At 42.9% G+C, this 18,092-nt stretch overlaps 1 protein-coding gene across 5 annotated transcripts in view; it reads right to left on the reverse strand.

Moving 5' to 3' along the window:
* The window catches only part of FYN (FYN proto-oncogene, Src family tyrosine kinase), a 165,368-nt gene that overhangs the window by 24,743 nt on the left and 122,533 nt on the right, over nt 1-18,092 (reverse strand). For 3 of the 5 annotated variants that reach the window (XM_032484715.1, XM_032484714.1, XM_032484716.1), the window contains 6 exons: nt 15,360-15,463; nt 14,271-14,420; nt 11,498-11,662; nt 7,925-8,104; nt 6,303-6,379; nt 6,059-6,212 (listed from right to left, as the gene is read on the reverse strand). In XM_032484715.1, the coding sequence (XP_032340606.1) occupies nt 6,059-6,212; nt 6,303-6,379; nt 7,925-8,104; nt 11,498-11,662; nt 14,271-14,420; nt 15,360-15,463 (830 nt within the window). Of the gene's footprint in view, nt 1-6,058; nt 6,213-6,302; nt 6,380-7,924; nt 8,105-10,962; nt 11,119-11,497; nt 11,663-14,270; nt 14,421-15,359; nt 15,464-18,092 lie in introns of all 5 variants that reach the window. The other 2 variants (XM_032484717.1, XM_032484718.1) reach the window with 2 other exon arrangements.

Genomic DNA, 18,092 nt, shown 5'->3' on the forward strand with positions numbered 1-18,092 from the left:
GATTATATTTAATTAGTACAGGCATCTGGGATTTCTAATACACAAAGAGTTATTAAAGTAACAAATCGTTCTAAAATATGTTCTCCGTGAAAGAATGTGTTAATTTATGCAGTAACAATTTTTTAACATGAAATAATTAACATGAAAACTGCAACAATTATGAATTCTTTGCAGTCTAATTTATATGTGATTTTCCTCCAGATAATAATCTCTTCAACATAAACCTTCAATACTGGGAGCCTTTGAACAGACACATTTTTCTTCATCTATTTAATACATAAACCTAAACTTACAGCAGGTTTTAGACAAAGTTCTAAACGCTCTGTTTCTACATACATTCCAAAGATTGCCTTGACATTTGCTTTCTCAACAATGATCCTCAGCTTAGAACTTAAAAAAAAAAAAAGACAAACCAAATAAACCCAAAATGCAGAGCAACTCCAAGTTCCTGTCTTTGTGATGATTCAAATCAGGGGAGGAAAGGGTTAAATAGGTGCAAGTCTTTCATGTGGGAGACGCTGCTGGAGGGGGTCAGGAAAGACCACAAGGGTGTGTGTGTGTGTGTGTGTGTGTGTGTGTGAAAGAGTGAAAGAGAGAGAGATAGACAGAGCCAGAGCCAGAGCCAGAGCCGGCTGTTGTCACCCCACTGGATCAACAGTAGTGATGTTACTATTGCCACCACTACTAACTAAAATTATACAACTGTCAGCTGAGCATCTGCTTTGTGCTAAGTGCTTTATGTATGTTCTCAGGGAAGCCATACAACAATTCTATGATGTGGATAACTACTATTATCCCTGTTTTCAGAGGACGAAATAAAGACTCAGAGAGGTTAAGTATTTTGTCCAAAGCCTCAGAACTAATTAGCAGTAATGCTAAGGTTCAGATCAAGATAATTTTATTTCATAGGTCATGCTCTTAAACAATCCAGTCCCTGCCATCTTTGGGAGCGGGTGGTATGTTTGCATGCATGTGTCAGTGACACTGCTGAGAATGGCCATCGAATGTTCAGAGTTGACTGGATTAAAAACAATGGAGGTGTGGAGGCAGGGACAGTTCTCAACAGAGAAGGCAAATCTGAGAAAAGAGGAAAATCTGCTGGAGAAGACCATAAGTAGACCACTGGCTCCCAACTGTGTTCAGAGGGCCCTTGGGCATGTAGGTCATATGAAATGGTGACTGCCCAGATCAACAGAAATGACTGCAAAATAATAATATATTTTTTCTCTTACAAGATTGGTTTTTCTTTACAGATTACTAATAGTTTTTTCTTAAAAAAAATTTTTTTTGGTAAGAAAATAAAGACTCTCTTCATGGAAAATCTACATCAAACACAAAAGGTTCAGGTTGTAAGAATGACTTATATTTCACAAGCCTCAAAGAGCTTTTAAAGAGAACCCATTTAATTGTCACACTAATTATATAAAGTAATTATTTTTATTATCTCCATGCTAAAAATGAGGCACAAGAAGGTTAAATGATTTGCCTGGGGACACACTAGACAGAGCTAGTTCAAACTCCTGGCTTCCTGACCGCCAGCCACAGCTTCCTCAGTCTCACCAGGCTGCCTGAGCAGCCGGAGGGAAGCACCCTGGGAAGTAACACAGTACCTGTGTGCTCTGCCTATACAGATACGACCACAGAACCTGGCGAGCAGCATCTACAAACGCTAACCACAGCCTTGCCCCCAGGCTGACAAGCCCACTCCAAGGAATATACCTAAGAGATGGGAGGACATGTCCTCCTAGCCACCACCTCAGTGGCTTAATTCATAAAGACCCCAAGTTAGAAATAGCAGTAGAATGGATAAATTGATCTATGTGGACAGTGGAATACTACTCAGCAATGAAAATGGAAGAACTACCTGTCTTATGCAGCAACCTGGATGACTCTCACCTACGCGATGGGAAGGAAGGCAGACGCAGAAGAGCAATACTGTATGATTTGTTTATATGAAGTTTAGTTACAGGAAAAACAAATCTCTGGTGATAGAAGTAAATCAGTGGCCATCTCTGGGAGTGGTTACTGGCTGGAAGGGGATGAGGAGGTCTTTTAGGGGCTGGCAGCATTTGTATCTTGGTCTGTGGGTGGTTTCAGGGGCATATGCATATGTAAAAATTCAGTGAGATTTATTCATTTTACTGTATGTGAATTATGGCTGAATTAAAAAAGAGTAAGTGTCCGCAAAAGCAAGTCATTCTGATACATAAGCCAGGTCTATCTAAGCTTGTTAAATTTAAATCAACATTAGTCAGCAATGAGCTTCCTGAAAGCTCATGAAGAAAAAAACAAGAGTGTGCTAGGAATTAGCTTTAATCCCTCCCTCTCTCTCTTTCCCAAATGGTGTTTGTGCCTTTCTGTGTGTCTACAGCCCATTCTCGCATTTTTTCATTCCTCTAGAGCTTAGTCTTATACAGGAACAGGACATGATAACCAGAGTCCTTTTTATTTACCACTTGCTACGTGCTGGCCACTGTGCTGAACACTTTACATGTACTGTTCCACTTAATCTTTGCAAAAATTAAACGACAAAGCAGGTAAAATATATTTCCCACTTTACAGATAAGCAGACTGAGGTGAGAAAAGTTAAGCGCCTTGCCCCAGGCCCCAGAGTTGGCAGGTGGGAGGGTTGGGTTTCAGGTCTGGTTCTCTCTGACTTTCAGTGCTTGCTGGCTGCCCTGTGCAGTCTCAGGCATCTATCAGTAGCTCCTAGCAAAGCCCTTCCACTTTGCTCATATAATTCACTAAACTCAAGTGATTCATGTTGTCATTACTTAGAGATCCTGATTGGACAGAATGTGACAAAGATTTTATGACTACAGAAGACCTCGCTGCTGTCACTGAGGGACGTGCGGAGGGAACAGAGAACGAGCCATACCGAATGATTTCTAGTTGCCTCCAGCGTGCTGCTGGCAGAGGCCCACCCTCCAGCTTGGGGCCTGTCCTGACCTTGTCCCTTCTCCTGCTTACGGTCCAGTGGGGCAGGCGCAGGAGAGGAAAGGAACGCAGGCTGGACTGTTTAACCGAGGCCTGCTTGTGCCCAGGGAAGTGCCAGCTTGTCCACCCAGGGAGGCGACAGACATTTCAGAGTGCCCTTAGATGGGGAACTCACAACTGTGATGAGAAACCATTGTCACTCCCAGTCCTAAAATACCTGTGCTTGGCACACATTTCTGCAGACGGCCCACACTTCCATAATCAGGATGCGGCCTGGCTGTGGCCTGTGGGGAACATAAAACCCCACTTGCAAGTCTTATCAGGCACACGGAGCAGCTGTCTGGAGGAGCTGACGAATCCCCCGCAGAAACTTCAGCACAGAGCACGCATGCCATCTGCAGAGCACACCGCGGGCACAGGCCCGGCCCTTCCTGCTTCGTAAAGCGGCCGGGGCAGGGCAGACCCTCGGGAGGAGCTCTGTGAACAGCCTGGCTGTCCCAGAGCTGGAAAATGAAGGTCTTCCAACTCCCTCACACACGCATGTCAGAAGGTACCCCTTAAAAGCTTTTCCATAAAATAAAGGGGAAAAAGAATTTAGGACTAATCTCAATTTTTCTTTTCTGTTCTTTTAATCACTGTCTTGATGAGAGGCAGTCAGCAGAGCTTAAGAGGGCAGATGCCAACCACACCTGGATTCAAACCCTGCTTCTGACCTTTTACTAGCTGTGTGACTTTGGACACATTAGTTAACCATTCTGAGCCCATCTCTGTTTTCCTGCTCAGGCCTGGGTGCTGGGTAGGGATCCTATTAAACAGCCCTGCTCCTTTCTTTTCCTCTGTTGCAGCATTTCTTTTATTCTGCCTGCAAATCCTAGGGCCCCAGTCTTTGTTTCTTTTCTCCAGTTCAGTCCTCCAGTTCATTTACTTTTCCTTACTTATCTCCTTGCAGGGTTTGGCACACATCTGAAGATACTCGTAAAAGGGAAGAGAGAAGAAAAAAGAATTTTAAGAGGGAAGGGTGGAATATTCTGCTTGGAAATCAAGTTAAGGAAACATGGTACAAAGCTGATCCATTGCGTAATGTCAGGACAGCATCTGGGGAAGCGATGAAGGTGAGGCGGCCACCAGAAAGGCAATCAGAACAGCACGTTGGGGAGGAAGGCAGGACTGGATGGCCAGGGCTGAGGGGGCTGCTCCAGCCCTGCTCCACAGCAGAGTGTGCTGTGAGGGGACAGCAGCAAGGGGGTCCCAATACTCTCATCAGCCAGGGCCGCAGCAAGGGGTGCCTCACTCCATGAACTCAATATCCAGCCCTGTCACCAGCACTCCTGCCAGCATGCTTGGGCTTCTGGCCTTGCAACCTTCTCATTTACTGATGGTTCAAGGCTGTTAAGCACAAATTCTATTGCGTCCAGAGTCCCAGAGAAGCGGGGAACAAATCCTGAACTGCTCTCTCCAGCACCAGGACTCCACTCACACGTGTAAGGATGCTAACACAACCGACTCCATTCCAAACCCTTCCTAAATCAAATATTCATGTCTTGCAACCTTCACCTGCTCTCCTCTCCTCCCGGGTCTGTGAGTGGGGATCTGACAGGTTTGCCTCAGGGTAAACTCTCATTCTGGGGCAGGTCTCAGACCCAGGGCGCTTCAGACCCTCTCAGCTCACCTTGACTCAAAATCATGTCCACATTCCTCTCTGGACTGCCAGTGCCAATCAAAGCTGCCTGTGTGCCTTTGATTAGCGATGTGGCACGCCATCTGGCCCGGTACTGGTGTGTACGTGTGTGTGTGTGTGTGTGTGAAATGTACAGGCATACTTGCTGTGTGGACATTTGGCTCCAGGACAAGACCTGCCACGTGTCGGGGAAATTCAAATAGCTCAGCTGTCTGACCGACATGTAATTTAGCATTTGGACAGTGTCTGTGTGAGGCTGGGTCTTAGTTTATCATTTTTCCTCATCACTTGAGATTGCTGAGAAGGATAAGAGGAGGGAAGAATTGGCATGAAATGAAGAATTAAAAAAGAAGGAAAGAAAGAAAGAAGAAGAATCAGAGTTGGCCGTCACAACCTCCAGTAGAAAGCACTGCCCTGTAATCTGTTCCAGGCACTGCTCAGCCTTGCTTGGAATGACCAGCATTGGTTAAAAACAATGAAGAAGGTGACCCCCTTCCTCCAGACACGAGTGTATGTTCTCCACGAGGAGCCTACATTCAACTGCAAACTGCAAACTTAATTCCACACATTTACCCATTGACCGCTGTGTGAAGTTCCAGGAAGAAAGGAGATAGCTTTGGGAATCCCCTCCTCGGTATCTGGTGCTCCAGAAGCACCTGAAAGGCTGTCGCACTGCTGGTTTGGGATGTATCTTATCTAGAGGCTCATTTCTACAAGCCTTTGGAGGGGGCGGGACAGAGGGCGTGATGAAAGGAGTTGGAGCTTTCTGAGTGGCTCTGCTGTTACCTTCTATCGTCACTCTAGATCCCCTTCCAACTCGTCTTCTCCCTCCTCTGGACCCAGCTGGACCCCTCTGATCACTGGCTCTAGTGGGTTTGGCGGGAGATCTGGAGGAGGGCCGAAGAGCAAGCTTAGGTATGAGTCCCCAGGACCTACCCAGCTGCCTGTTTCCACCAAAGGTAGCCTCTCTGCGCAGCTGCTGGTGCTTAGTTCCAGGGCTGTTTCCAGCTCTGGGGGTGCCGCATCATGCCTTGCTGGTTTTCCTAAACCCTGCCTGAGCCATGGTAAACAACTCCTTTATTAAATTCTCCATGAATGTGCCTTCTGTTTCTGGCTGAGACTTTGATGGAGTGACAAGCTATTACTTTCGGCCTTCCACAACCCTCTTCTCCAAAGGCAAAGTGTCCCGGGCCTGGACAGTGAGGAGGGCAGCTTGAGCCAGGAGGACCACATCAGTGGACACTCACTCACCAAAAAGCAACGTCTCATCCACCTACTGAGCCCACTACAGTCTCCCACGTGCAGAGCTGTCAGATTCCTGCCAGATCGAGAAGGAAAAACCCAGCTGAAGAATGACATTTCTGGAGGAAGGGAAGGGAAGGGAAGGAGGGAGGAAGGGCCATGCAGGATGTGGTCAAGAGCCTTCCTCAAGCAAGTGCCCACCTTGTCTGGCTGTGTACTCATTGTCCTCGATCAACCTAGCCAATCCAAAGTCAGCAATCTTGCAAATGAGTCCGTTCCCCACAAGGATGTTTGCCGATCGCAGGTCCCTGTGGATGTAATTCATGCGCTCGATGTACGCCATTCCCGCGGCGACCTGTGGCACCGAGAAAACACACGTTACACATGCTCCACGCACCCCCATGTTGGTGAGTCTGAGGAGGAACGGAGGGACCACGGGGCCCACCTGTGCTGCCATGTCCACAAGGTTTGGTAACTTCAGTGCTCTTCCTTCTCCATCTTTTAAGAAATCGAGTAAACTTCCTGTGAACAAAACACAAAGCCATTTTGATTTCCTTTGACAGATAAAAACTCCCAGTGAAGGGCTATATTTGGTTTTCTTATTAGAAGTAATGAGGTAATTGAATGAAATAATGCTATCAATGGAAAAAAAAAAGGTTTACACACAAAAACAGGGCAGGAAAAAACTATGTATTGAAAGGTAATAATTTAACCTTTCAAAAATGAACAATGGTGACTCCATTTCTAAGGACAACAAAAATGGGATAAAATGAGAAGAAATGAGTCTCAATTCCCTTTGTCATAAGGAAGAACATGTGAAAGGCTGCACCACTTCAGTCTCATTCCCCCATCAGTCCTGCACAAAGAGTGATGTGGGGGAAACAGGGCCCAGCCGACTGAGTCTCAAAATGTGGTCCTGGGACCAGCAAGAAAGGCACCCGCCCAGGGAACTAGTTAGAAATGCAAACTCTTGGGCCCCACCCTGATTCTACTGAATCAGAAACTCAGGAGATCTGGCTCAGAAATCTGTCTTTTAAGAAGCCCTTTAGGTGATTCTGATACAGAGTAAAGTTTGTGAATCCCTGGCCTAGCTTATCGACAGATCTTAATCAAGAAAAGAATTATCTGAGGAATACAGGGTGGAGCAGGCAGCTCCTCATATCAGATCGTGGCCAATCACGTCTTAAAAGATATCTGAAACAAAACAGCTGGAGCTTCAGAGCCACTGTGGTAACAGCCCAAGGAGCTCAGAATGGACACCGGGGCTGAAACAATCACAGGCAGAAGCTGCATGATCATCGGTGATTTTTTCCATGCTTTAATCACAAAGTTATTTACCAAATAACCCTGGATACAAAGGACAAACAATCCGCCAGAAAACACTTCCAAATAGATTTTAAAAGAAAGTATGTGGAAAGGAAAAATTATACTCGTGTCCTCTGATGTACAAGGCATTGCCTTTTGAGGCTGTTTCTTGTTTGGTTCATCTGTTCTTCCAAAACAAAGCAATCTTTGGCCTTATCCCCAACAATATTGCTTTGATTAGAAAGATAAAGAGAGAGAAAAAGAATGAGAATAAAATATGCTCTTGAAAAGCATGTTTTTCTACAACTGATGTTTAAGAAGAGAGCTGAAAAGAAAAAAAGATATTGAAAAGATGGAGACTAAATGTAGCCTGGAGATCAGTGTCTGATGTCAATTGTTCAGCCCTACAAAAAGGAAGTTTAACCCAAGCTCTGGCATCCCAAGTAACAGCAAACTATTATCGCCCTCTGTATCCCCTCTGAGATTAAAAATGAATTTCTTTAATTACGGAGAGGAGCTGGAACTCCTGACATGTGCACCGCACAAAAGGTACTGTGTTTCATAAGGATCTGGGGGGGCAAGCTCAAGGTCACAGTCTGTTCTAAAAACGCTTTCATTAGTGAGCGCATAATTTGTGCTTTCTGATAAGAATGAGTAACTTAGGCAGAAAGGAGGAAAAAAGCAAGGAGGCAGCTCCGTTTCCCTCCCAGAAACATCCCTGCAGGCCACTGTGAGGGGGGAGCCTGAGAGGCCACGCCCAACCTTTATTCATGTACTCGGTGACGATGTAGATGGGTTCCTCCGACACCACTGCGTAGAGCTGGACCAGTTTGTCATGCTTCAACTTCTTCATGATCTGTGCCTCCTCCAGGAATGATTCAGGGGACATTGTGCCTGGTTTAAGAGTCTTTATGGCTACTTTTGTGTTTCCATTCCAGGTACCTGCAGACATCCCACAATATTAAGTCAAACTAAAGATCCTCTTTTAATGGGGAAAAAAATTTTTTTTAACTCAATAGCTATTTGTATAAAGTTAGATTTTAAGTTAAAAAAACTTAATATAGTTTTTGTTGAACCAAAAATGTAAGGACTCTATCAAGTACTGTCAACAGGAAAAATGTGTTTACTTATGGCTAGATCATGGTTTATAATTCTTTAAAATTTTTTCTTATTTTAATATATATCACTTTCCTTTTCTGGCTCAGTCGTGTGATGACAAATTTATACCAAAAGCTCTGGACATTTCTTTTTTTCCTTCCAGTTTTATTGAGATATAATTGACGTACAGTGCTGTGTGAGTTTAAAGTGTAAAGCATAATGATTTGATTTACATACATCATGAAATGTTTATCACAGTAGGTTTAGTGAAAATTCATCATCTCATATGGATACAAAATCAGAGAAATAGAAAAAAATGTTTCTTGTGATGAGAACTCTTAGGGTCTAATCTCTTAACAAGTTTCATTATATGATAAATATAAATAACATACAGCAGTGTTAATTATATTTATCATGTTGTACATTAGACCCCTAGTAATTTCTGGACACTTCTTTATAAAGATGAAAGTCCAGGGGTTAGAATAGGCCTGGGCATCCAATAGCCATCTTGCTGGCAGCAGAGTGAGCATGGAAGAAATTAGATGAAGTTCCTTTTATGGGGAACATTTATGTGCCATTTAAAAATATATGGCAACACACCGAGGATGTCTGGAAATTACCTCAAGACTTTCAGTTGTCAGCAGTGGATGAGCTACTTGATAGAGTCCTTGAAAAGTTGAGCTAAGAGTGCTGAAAAGCATTGGCAAGAAGCTCACAGTCTACTTGCCAATACTTCCACCAGGAAAGGAAAATTCCTCAAGTTTACTGATGGCCAGCCACAAGCACAATGACTGCTACCAGCTAGACTGGAGAAATTCAACAGCAGCTGCAAGGGAGCAGAAATACTTAAACTTAACATGTTTAAAGAGATCTAGGAGGTTCAGAGGCAGGCCTGGTTCATGATCACCATCATTTCCCTCATCTGTAAAATACAGGAATGGAACCAGATTATCTTTCCAGTCTCTTTCAGCCCCCAAATTAAAAAAAAAAAAAAAAAAAAAAAAAACTAGATTCTATGTGTATCTATTATTAGTCTTATGACTTTGAATTAAAACTATTAATAAGAGAAACAGAAAAATCTGCTAAGTTAGATTATGTTTTCTATTTGGAAAAGTAAGCTGGTTTAAATTAACTTTTATATTTAATATCATTGATTTTAGAACTAAAAAATTCCATAAATTGGAGCAACTCTCGTTACTCTGTTAAAAACATGGTTCATATCATTATAACATGCATCTACAAAAACATAAATCACCAAAGAATAAGTGGCTTAAAAAAGAGTTCATTCAAATCTTATAGAAAACTGACCGCTAAATCTGAATGGGAAATCTGACAATTTGTAAATGGTCTTTTTTGTGAGTGTTTTAGCACCCCTCCCCCCAAATTTAAATAGAGTGAGATCTTCCTCTCTAATAACAACCTGGTTACTTACATAGGCCTTCCATCCTGATCCAGAACCACCACAACATGGTGTTTTATGTTCATTGGGAAACAAAACCTTAATAGCACACGTAATGATTTAAAGTTGGTAATTATAAAGTTTGAAAATAAATTTTCACATAGGGTTTAATTTTTCCTGACTTTATTAGTGACTGCATTAAAATCGTTAGGACCCACAATTTCAATTAGAAATTGGGTGGATGAGAAAGAGAAAGGCCATATAAACATACTCTACAATATAAGAGTTAAGGTCCAGATAGAGACTGATACAATAATGTGGACTCTGAAAACAATGACAGTGGAAACACTTATTGTAACAGCTTATGCACACACACATACATGTGCATGTCTGAGTGAGTGTCTTTCTCCCTCTCTATCTATGCAGTATTTACTAGTTGCCAGGTTCTGCTCTAAGTGCATTAACTGTATTAAATCTTTTAATGCAGATCACACGTAAACACTTGTACCCACAGAAATCAACTGATACCTATCTACATTGTTTTTCTTTTAAATATCTTTCTGTGGGGGTAAGTAATTAGGTTTATTTATTTTTAGAGAAGGTACTGGGGATTGAACCCAGGACCTCGTGCATGCTAAGCATGCACTCTACCACTTGGGTTATACCCTCCCCTCTACATTGTTTTTAATTGACTCTAAGGAAGGAAGAAGGAGGATTCTATAAGCACCAACATTACTTTACTAACAGATGTTTCGGGGCCTCATAAAACAGTGGGGAGAGCTAGTGCACTTGGCCTTAGCAATGACAGGACAACCAAATTAAGAGAAGTGCATGTGTCTACTGAGTACTTTATGCAGGGGACTCTAAACATACTGTCCCATGTAATCCTCAAGACAATCCTATGAATTGGTATTATTTCAGTTTTACAGATGAGGGAACTGAGGTTCAAAGAGATTAAATAAGCCCCTTGCCCATGGTTAATCAGCTAGTAATGATTCAAACTCAGGCCATTGAGCGAAAAAGCCCACGGTCTTTCTCCACAGCAGCCCATCTGTAGTATCTTACCTTCCCGTGTCTCAGGAAGAGGAAACACCAGATTCTTATTGTACTAGTTTCCTGGTCTATGGGTGTCTTAATTAACCACATGAAGTAGGACAGAAGAGTACGATCTGGATGGCCTGTGCCCTTCTAGCTATCCAGGTTAAGTGTCTTGGTCCCATGGGCTGTGTACATGTTTTTGTTCAAAACCATCCTTTGAACTGGCTTTGAGATGCAGCCAAACACAATGTGCCCTCTGCCTTACCAAGCCACACTTCAGCGAAACACCCCTGACCCAGCTTCTTCTCCAGAAACAACGAATCACGTGCAACTTCCCAAGCATCTTTAGCCAATCCAGAAGTTTGTGGGGTACAACTTGATGCAATCACAGTTAAGTTAAAACACAAACCATCAGCTTTCTCTACAGGAAAGGGAATTAATAAAGAAAACACAGTCCTTATAATCCATAATCAGGCATGCACTAGGAGAGATGGAAGGTGATGGGCCCTTGAGGGCGACACTGAGTTCATTCTAGAAACATTTGCATTTGGAAATGAAGGCATTTGGCACAGGCTAGAAAATTCCGTTGTACCATTGACTGGTTTATGAATTGAGGCTATAGAATAGTATCATTTGAGCCATTTGCCAATTGTGACCAGAATTCTGAAATCAAAATCAAAATTATGAGTAATTCATATTTTCTTCCTGGCCATCAAGTCTTTATCTTCACCTTCCATCTTTGCTGTTTGGGACTTCCCAAACGAGAAAGCTAGTAATAGAGTAAGTGAGTCTCGGCATACCCATCCATACTTCCCCAAACTGCCCATTTCCCAGTCTCTTGATCAACTGCAGGGATTCTCGAGGAATTTCCCAGACATCTTTGGTTTTGACAGACAGATCTGTAAGCCTTGGCATCCCTTTGTGACAGGGAACTACTAGGCGGCAGCAGAGACCTGCGGCTCTCTCTGATGGGGCGGGGACAGCAGCAGGAGAGGAAAAGAAAAGCAGAACACGTGAAACAACAACACTTAGAGGTGCACAAACCCAGCCAGGGCACAGCGTTACTCAAAACAGTGCTACGTCAGCAGAGAACTACACACGTCGTGGAAGATTAGATGCCACACACTGAAAAGTGTTCACTGGAGGTAGGACAGAGGACGTTTTAGATTCGGACTACTGCCTACCCCCGGGTCTAATGTAGTCTGTACATATATACAGATATAGATGGTTTTGCTATCTGTGCTCACTAAATAGGAAAAAGGTTTGCAGCCCAATGTGCTAATAACATCTTCTGAAATGCTGACGATATGTCCACTGATTTCATAAAGTACATTTGGACTACAACAGTCTTTTCCACCCTCTGTCTAATAGCAAAGGGTTTGGAGACTCTTTGCTATGAATATACTTAAAATTGTAACTTCGGTACAGGAGTCTTCTATGAAACATTAGACTGTTATAAACTAGCAAAGCTGGAGATTATACCTGGTAAAGAAAAAAGAGGTCATATTTCTCTAGTGATTTCTCTGGCAATTTTAACTGACTCTATCCTACCAGTCAGAGAGTCTTGCTTCTTTGATATTTTCCAGTAAAAAATCTTTATAATAGTCTCTGATGTATAATTTAGGAGTCTGGTCTGAAAGGACAAAGAATGGAGACTAAAATGTGCAGAAACTCAAGGATGTGAAAGAACTCTTTCCTAAGAAAAAGAGGAAGGAAAAAGTCCTTACCACTTATAGGTCATTTGGAGTTTTTTCCCTTTTCTTCTCTTTCTTCAAAGAATAAGCCTTCCAGAATCTAGCACTGCTAAGGGGAAATTGTCTAAATGCCAAGTTAAACATCAGTCATGTCAGGAAGGTGACAATGGACAAGGAATCAGGGCAGTGACAAAAGCTGCAGAGCACCTGGCTGGTGAGGTGGACAGAGCCCCACCAGCCACACCCACTGGAGGCCTCTCAGATGCAGGGAAATAAAATGTAGTGCTGTTGCCTTTTCTCCAGGAACCAGCTGCAAGTTCCTTTCTATTCCTTTCTTTTTGATAGAATCAGGTTCTGAGATGTTTAGGCAGGAAATTATTTATGTGTCAATATTTCAAAGACATTTTATTGTGTGAAGGAGAGAAAGAGGGACGAGGAAAAGCCAATATAAAAACAAATCCAACTCGAGATGGATTTTTTTTGAGATTAAAAAATGTCTATTGCTCTTCATATCCCTTCTCTCCTTCCAGCTTTATGATGTTATTAAGGTGCCCTTTCCAACACAATATTTTCAAATGATCAAAACCCTGGGGACCCTGCTGATGTTTGGCTGTAATGAAATATATTTTGGCATCTGAAAAAATCCTTACAACACTCAGGCATTTTGAGTATGTCATTTAAGCTCAGGGAGTTATTCTGCTCCATTTCTCCCAAGTATTGCATTAGAATCCACATAAAGGAAAGTTACCCAATGTCCTTAACAACAAGTACTCCAAGTGGTGTTAATTTTTTCATTTGCTCATAGTGCCCAGGATCAATAGGTACATGTTTTTTACTGCCATTTTCAAAAGACTGCTTTTTCGATGCTAAAAAATTACAGACAGATTATTTTTAAATGAATGAGCATAGAGCAATAGTTGAGGTCAAGTCACGTATGATTTTAGGGTCATGTCATTGTCCTGAAGAACAATATAAAAGGTATATATGGGTCACACAAAAAACTGAGCTTAATGGGATTTAGGTCTCTATCTACACATGTATATCTGCATTTGTTTGTGTGTAAATATTATATAGTGGGATATACTTGCTAATCTAGGAAAGAAAGCATTCATTTTAACAATTGCACATACAACTACCATCTTTAATAAAATGTACAAATCACACATCTAAACACCTCATAATTATGTGTTTCTAGGAACAACAGACTAGTGGTGACATCTTGGTGTTAGGGCAGAGATTGATCTACTATTTAAAAGTTTAATTTAACACAACAGCCATAACAGATCTAAGAGCTGTGGGTCACACACAGCTAAGTCTAGTTAGGAAAACGTAAGTATTGGTGGGGAAGTGAAACATGATAAATGGATCGCAAAAGTCATCTAGGCATGAGAATGAAATGTATGTTCAGCCTTTCCTGCACCAGTGCTGAGTGTAAAGTGAGGGAAGGAACACGGCATCCCCTGCAGAGGCCCCCTGTTAAGTGTCCCCCCAGAGACCACACCCTCTTCCTGCCAGGGTTTCTGAATGACGTACCGCGGGGGAACAGGCAAGGATAACTCACATTGACTTCCAGATGAGGATGAAAAAACAAACAGCTTTTAAAATTTAACCTATTGCTTTCTACCTGGGGGAGTAGAATGTGGTACCATCTTTTGACAAACATATGGAACTAATAATAACTATGGTGGGGAAAACAGTGATAGAACCTATCTGGCCAAGCCCCACCTGAGGATAGACTAGCAAAGGAGACTGTTTTCCTAGTGCCTTGGTACATACTGGCTGTACCTCTCCCCCTTTCCCGCTCTGGGCCCACCCACTCCGGGCCCACCCACTCCCTCCAGTGTCCATATGCTCAGTAGCCAGTTAGAATTTGGGTTACCTGAGTAATGTTGAACAAGCTGCTGAAGTGTTTCAAACTGGGCCCGGGTGGTAATATAGTACCCACCGTTGTCAAGTTTGCGAATTTTATAATGTTTGACATGGTCTCCTTTCATATCATCCCAGTCGCGGATAGAAAGTGAATAGGCACCTGGAACATACACAAAGCACGAGCAGCTCCAATCACCGTGAGTACCGGTTTGCCTTTTAGGTCTCAGTTACTGGAGTATTCTGTTTAATAATTATCAAAAGGAGACACACACACAGACACACACAGACACTTCCACCCAGTAACACAGGAAGAAAATACCTTTTTCCTGCAAACGTCAGAAGATAAAATGACTTTATCCTTGAGAATGAAATCTCTGTAGATTTCTTCCTATGATACTCTACTCAGTACATTTGTGTTGGTGAACACAGCATAGACCCAGCTCCCGTGGGCAGGATGAAAGAGAGCAGAGATGCTCCCGGCTGAGACTGCTGCCCTAGGCCTGGTTACCTATGGAGCATAACGGAGGCAGGAGAACTGCCTACTGAGAAAGGACAATTTCTCTAGAACTGAGCTTCCAATTTTTGCTCCACAAGGCTTTCACACGAGCAGATAACCAGCGCCTGGTAGGTCAAGCTAGAAGGCCACTGCTCTTTTTCCTTGGACCAGCTCCTCTTGTGGGCTCTCATGGGTTGTTAAATAACAACCAGCAGAGGGAATAAGAGATGTCCTCACATTGTGGAAAAAAACAAAAGAAATGCAAAACAACCTGTATGATTGGCGCCTGAGGAACTAAGAGTTTCGGAAAATCCTAATTCTAAAGGACTTCTGAAAATTCTATGATCTCATGTGCCTGGAGCAGAGAAGTGACCCCAGCCCCTGTTTTGGGAGGAAGGTCTTGATTCTGAGCCTTTGTCGTCCTTTTGGAACTGTCTGCAGTTCTAGGGCCTGGAGGGAAAACTGAAAATAGGACTCTGCTCACAAGGCAGGGAGGAGATGTGCCATTTTAAAATCCTTGTACATTAGAGATAAGCCTTTCATCCCCTCTGACTAATCCGCAGATTTGAATGACAAGCCAACTTCTTCAACTCGTTATCTTACCTTTGGTGGTTTCACTCTCACGAATAAGAAAGGTACCTCTTGGGTTTCCAAAGGACAAAAGCTGTCGCTCAGCATCTTTTCGGCCGAGTTTTCCAAAGTACCACCTTTAAATGAGATCAAGGGAAGGAAACATTTTACAAAATCATTTACAAAAATGGGACAGCATCGGCTCTTCTGCCCGTGGGTCCTCCTCACCTCTGATTCCATCCTCAGCCTCTCCTCGTTTATTTTTTCCTAGCCTCACCTAGTCCCCCTTGCAATCTATGCCTGATTCCAACCCTAATCCATCTCTTTCACTCTTGAAAAACAATCAGATTTGAATTGTGGATTATTTTTCTTCCTTCCAGAGATGACAGGAGCCGGTGGGTTTGTGTGAAAACTGCCACTTGCACGCACAAAAGGAGAAGCCCAAAACCTTGTTTTGCAATGGCAACTGCAGGAGACCCTTCCCACGTGCCTCTACAAGACCCTGGATTTTTGAGCATAATTACAACCCCTGGGAAATAACAAAACACAGTCTTAGTGTAGATAAAAATCATTAATCAAGCATTTTAAAAAAAGTCCATCAGAATGGATAAAGAACAAAGACACAATGTTTTCAGTAACTTCCTACCTGCAGGAACTCTGAAAAAAAGGTCAGGGCTACCTCTAATTTGAGATGACTGCTGCCCTTGGACACTTGTTTCTGATTTCTTCCTGGTGAGCAGGTGTGAGGACTTGCATAGGCAAAAGGTATTTGCAGGACGTCTGACCTGTGCACATGTGTCCTGGCACAGTTGCAGGGCCACATTACCATGTACAGTCAACCAGCATGTCCTTAAGAATGACTTTGTGTCGTGGGTGTGTTCATATTCTCCCTGCGATGACACTCTTGTGCCACTTGAGGAGGCATGATGTCAAGTCATCTCCCACCTTTGCTATTCGTCTTTCACCTCCCCCTGCATTCTCCAGCCCTAACCGCCTGGCAATTGGTTAACGTTTCCACACTTGGTGCCGAGTCAGCAGCAGGTGCTTCAAGAGCCCCAGGGAGAACTTGGTAGCATTCCACTGGAGTCTGTGCACAGGAACAATTTTTAGAATATGTGACTGTGAAAGGTTCCAGTTTCTAAAATGAAATTTCAATTCATTATACTTGAACATAGCTATTATGTGTTCACTGTCAAATCCTTTTGTGAATGAAACAGCTTCCCTGCAGATAAAAAAAGACACACTGCATGCTGGCTCCTCCGTGACTTTTAAAGGCACAAGACTACAACAATCCTAACCTAGCACTAGACAGTACAAAGAGAACTGCACCAATCATTTGTGAGAAATGACTTTCTGGGTTTGTATCAATAACCCAATTTAAATGCAGTGTAAACACAAACCATGGTGAAAAGGGAACTGTCAGAACAATGGAGTATACTGAAACAATCGTTATTTCTAAAACGATGGTAATTAATTGCATAGGTAAAATCATAGGTATTATTTTTTAAAGGCTATTTTATTGTTTAAAAACAAAGTATTTAAACAATTGACCGTTATAAATATAACAAATACTTTGTGGGTAGGCTCCCAGTTATGTCAAAGTAATTCTACATTTTGGTGGTACCCTTTATTCTAAAAGAACATTTGTGTTCTTTGGATGTTTGCAAATCTGCCCTAAAATAAAGATCCAGTACAGATGCCTTTGTTCACTGATGGTGAAATGCACTCACTGGGAATAAAAAGGAGCTCAGAACCACCGAATCTGTGAGAGCGGGAAACAAAACAGATCTTCTTAGAGGAAATGCAGGAGAATTAAAGAAAAGAGAGTGATCAGCTGGGGATATGGCTGGGATGTGCAGTGCTTCCACAAACCCAGGGCATATTAAACATCAGAGCCAAAGGATGGGCTTGGTGGCTGACTTTTCTCAACTCCCTTTCTGTAAGTCAGGACTGCCTCCACTAAGATGGAGGGGCAGGCCCCCAGGGTGTCAGAGGGTGTTCCTCCCTTTCCCTCACTTCAGAAGTCGGGGCTTCTACATGAGCCATTCTGACAGTTCTCCCCTTAGGCAGTGCCCACCCACCCCACAGGTCAGGAGGAGCCCCGGCTGTCCCTTTGAGAATCCTCTCAGCCTAGTGACCACCTTCTGAAACTGCTGTCAGTGACTTCCATGATTTGCTATCAAAGAAACCACCTGAGATCCCATATCACAGGAAAGGACCACTTGAAATGCATCACCACAGGATTCCCCGAGTTGCAGGACACACTGCAGCTGAATCACTTCTACCTGGGGCCAGATGGTATGTCTTCTCAGTACCCCTTTAACATTTCCGATTACATCGAGGAGACAAATCTCAAATTGATCTTTAACAATTATTTACACACCCTCTCTTCTCTCTCTCTCCCACCCTCCTCCCCTCCCCTCTTTGCTTCAGCAGACTGCAGGCTTAGATCCTTGGGTTTGCAATACACGCTCTAGCTAGAATTTCATCATATTTTTATGGTTACTTTCTGTCTATGACAAGTAATATTAGGTTTTCATTGAAGGTGCGGATCTAAAGTTTCCTTTCAAAAAGCGAGCAGGCTTTAAGGAAAATACGAAGTTAACAGGCATGTAAGTATTATCTAGAAGCAGCAAAAATCACGGCATCCAGCCTGGGAAACACTGTATTACCACAGCCTCTCGGCCCTTTGTTGCTCTAGTGAGCTACTACTTCTCCCTCCTGCACAATGTTAATGGCATTTTATTGGGGCAACTAATGTGTAAA

The sequence above is a fragment of the Camelus ferus genome, chromosome 8 (genome assembly GCF_009834535.1).
Source record: "Camelus ferus isolate YT-003-E chromosome 8, BCGSAC_Cfer_1.0, whole genome shotgun sequence".
Lineage (NCBI taxonomy): Eukaryota > Metazoa > Chordata > Mammalia > Artiodactyla > Camelidae > Camelus > Camelus ferus.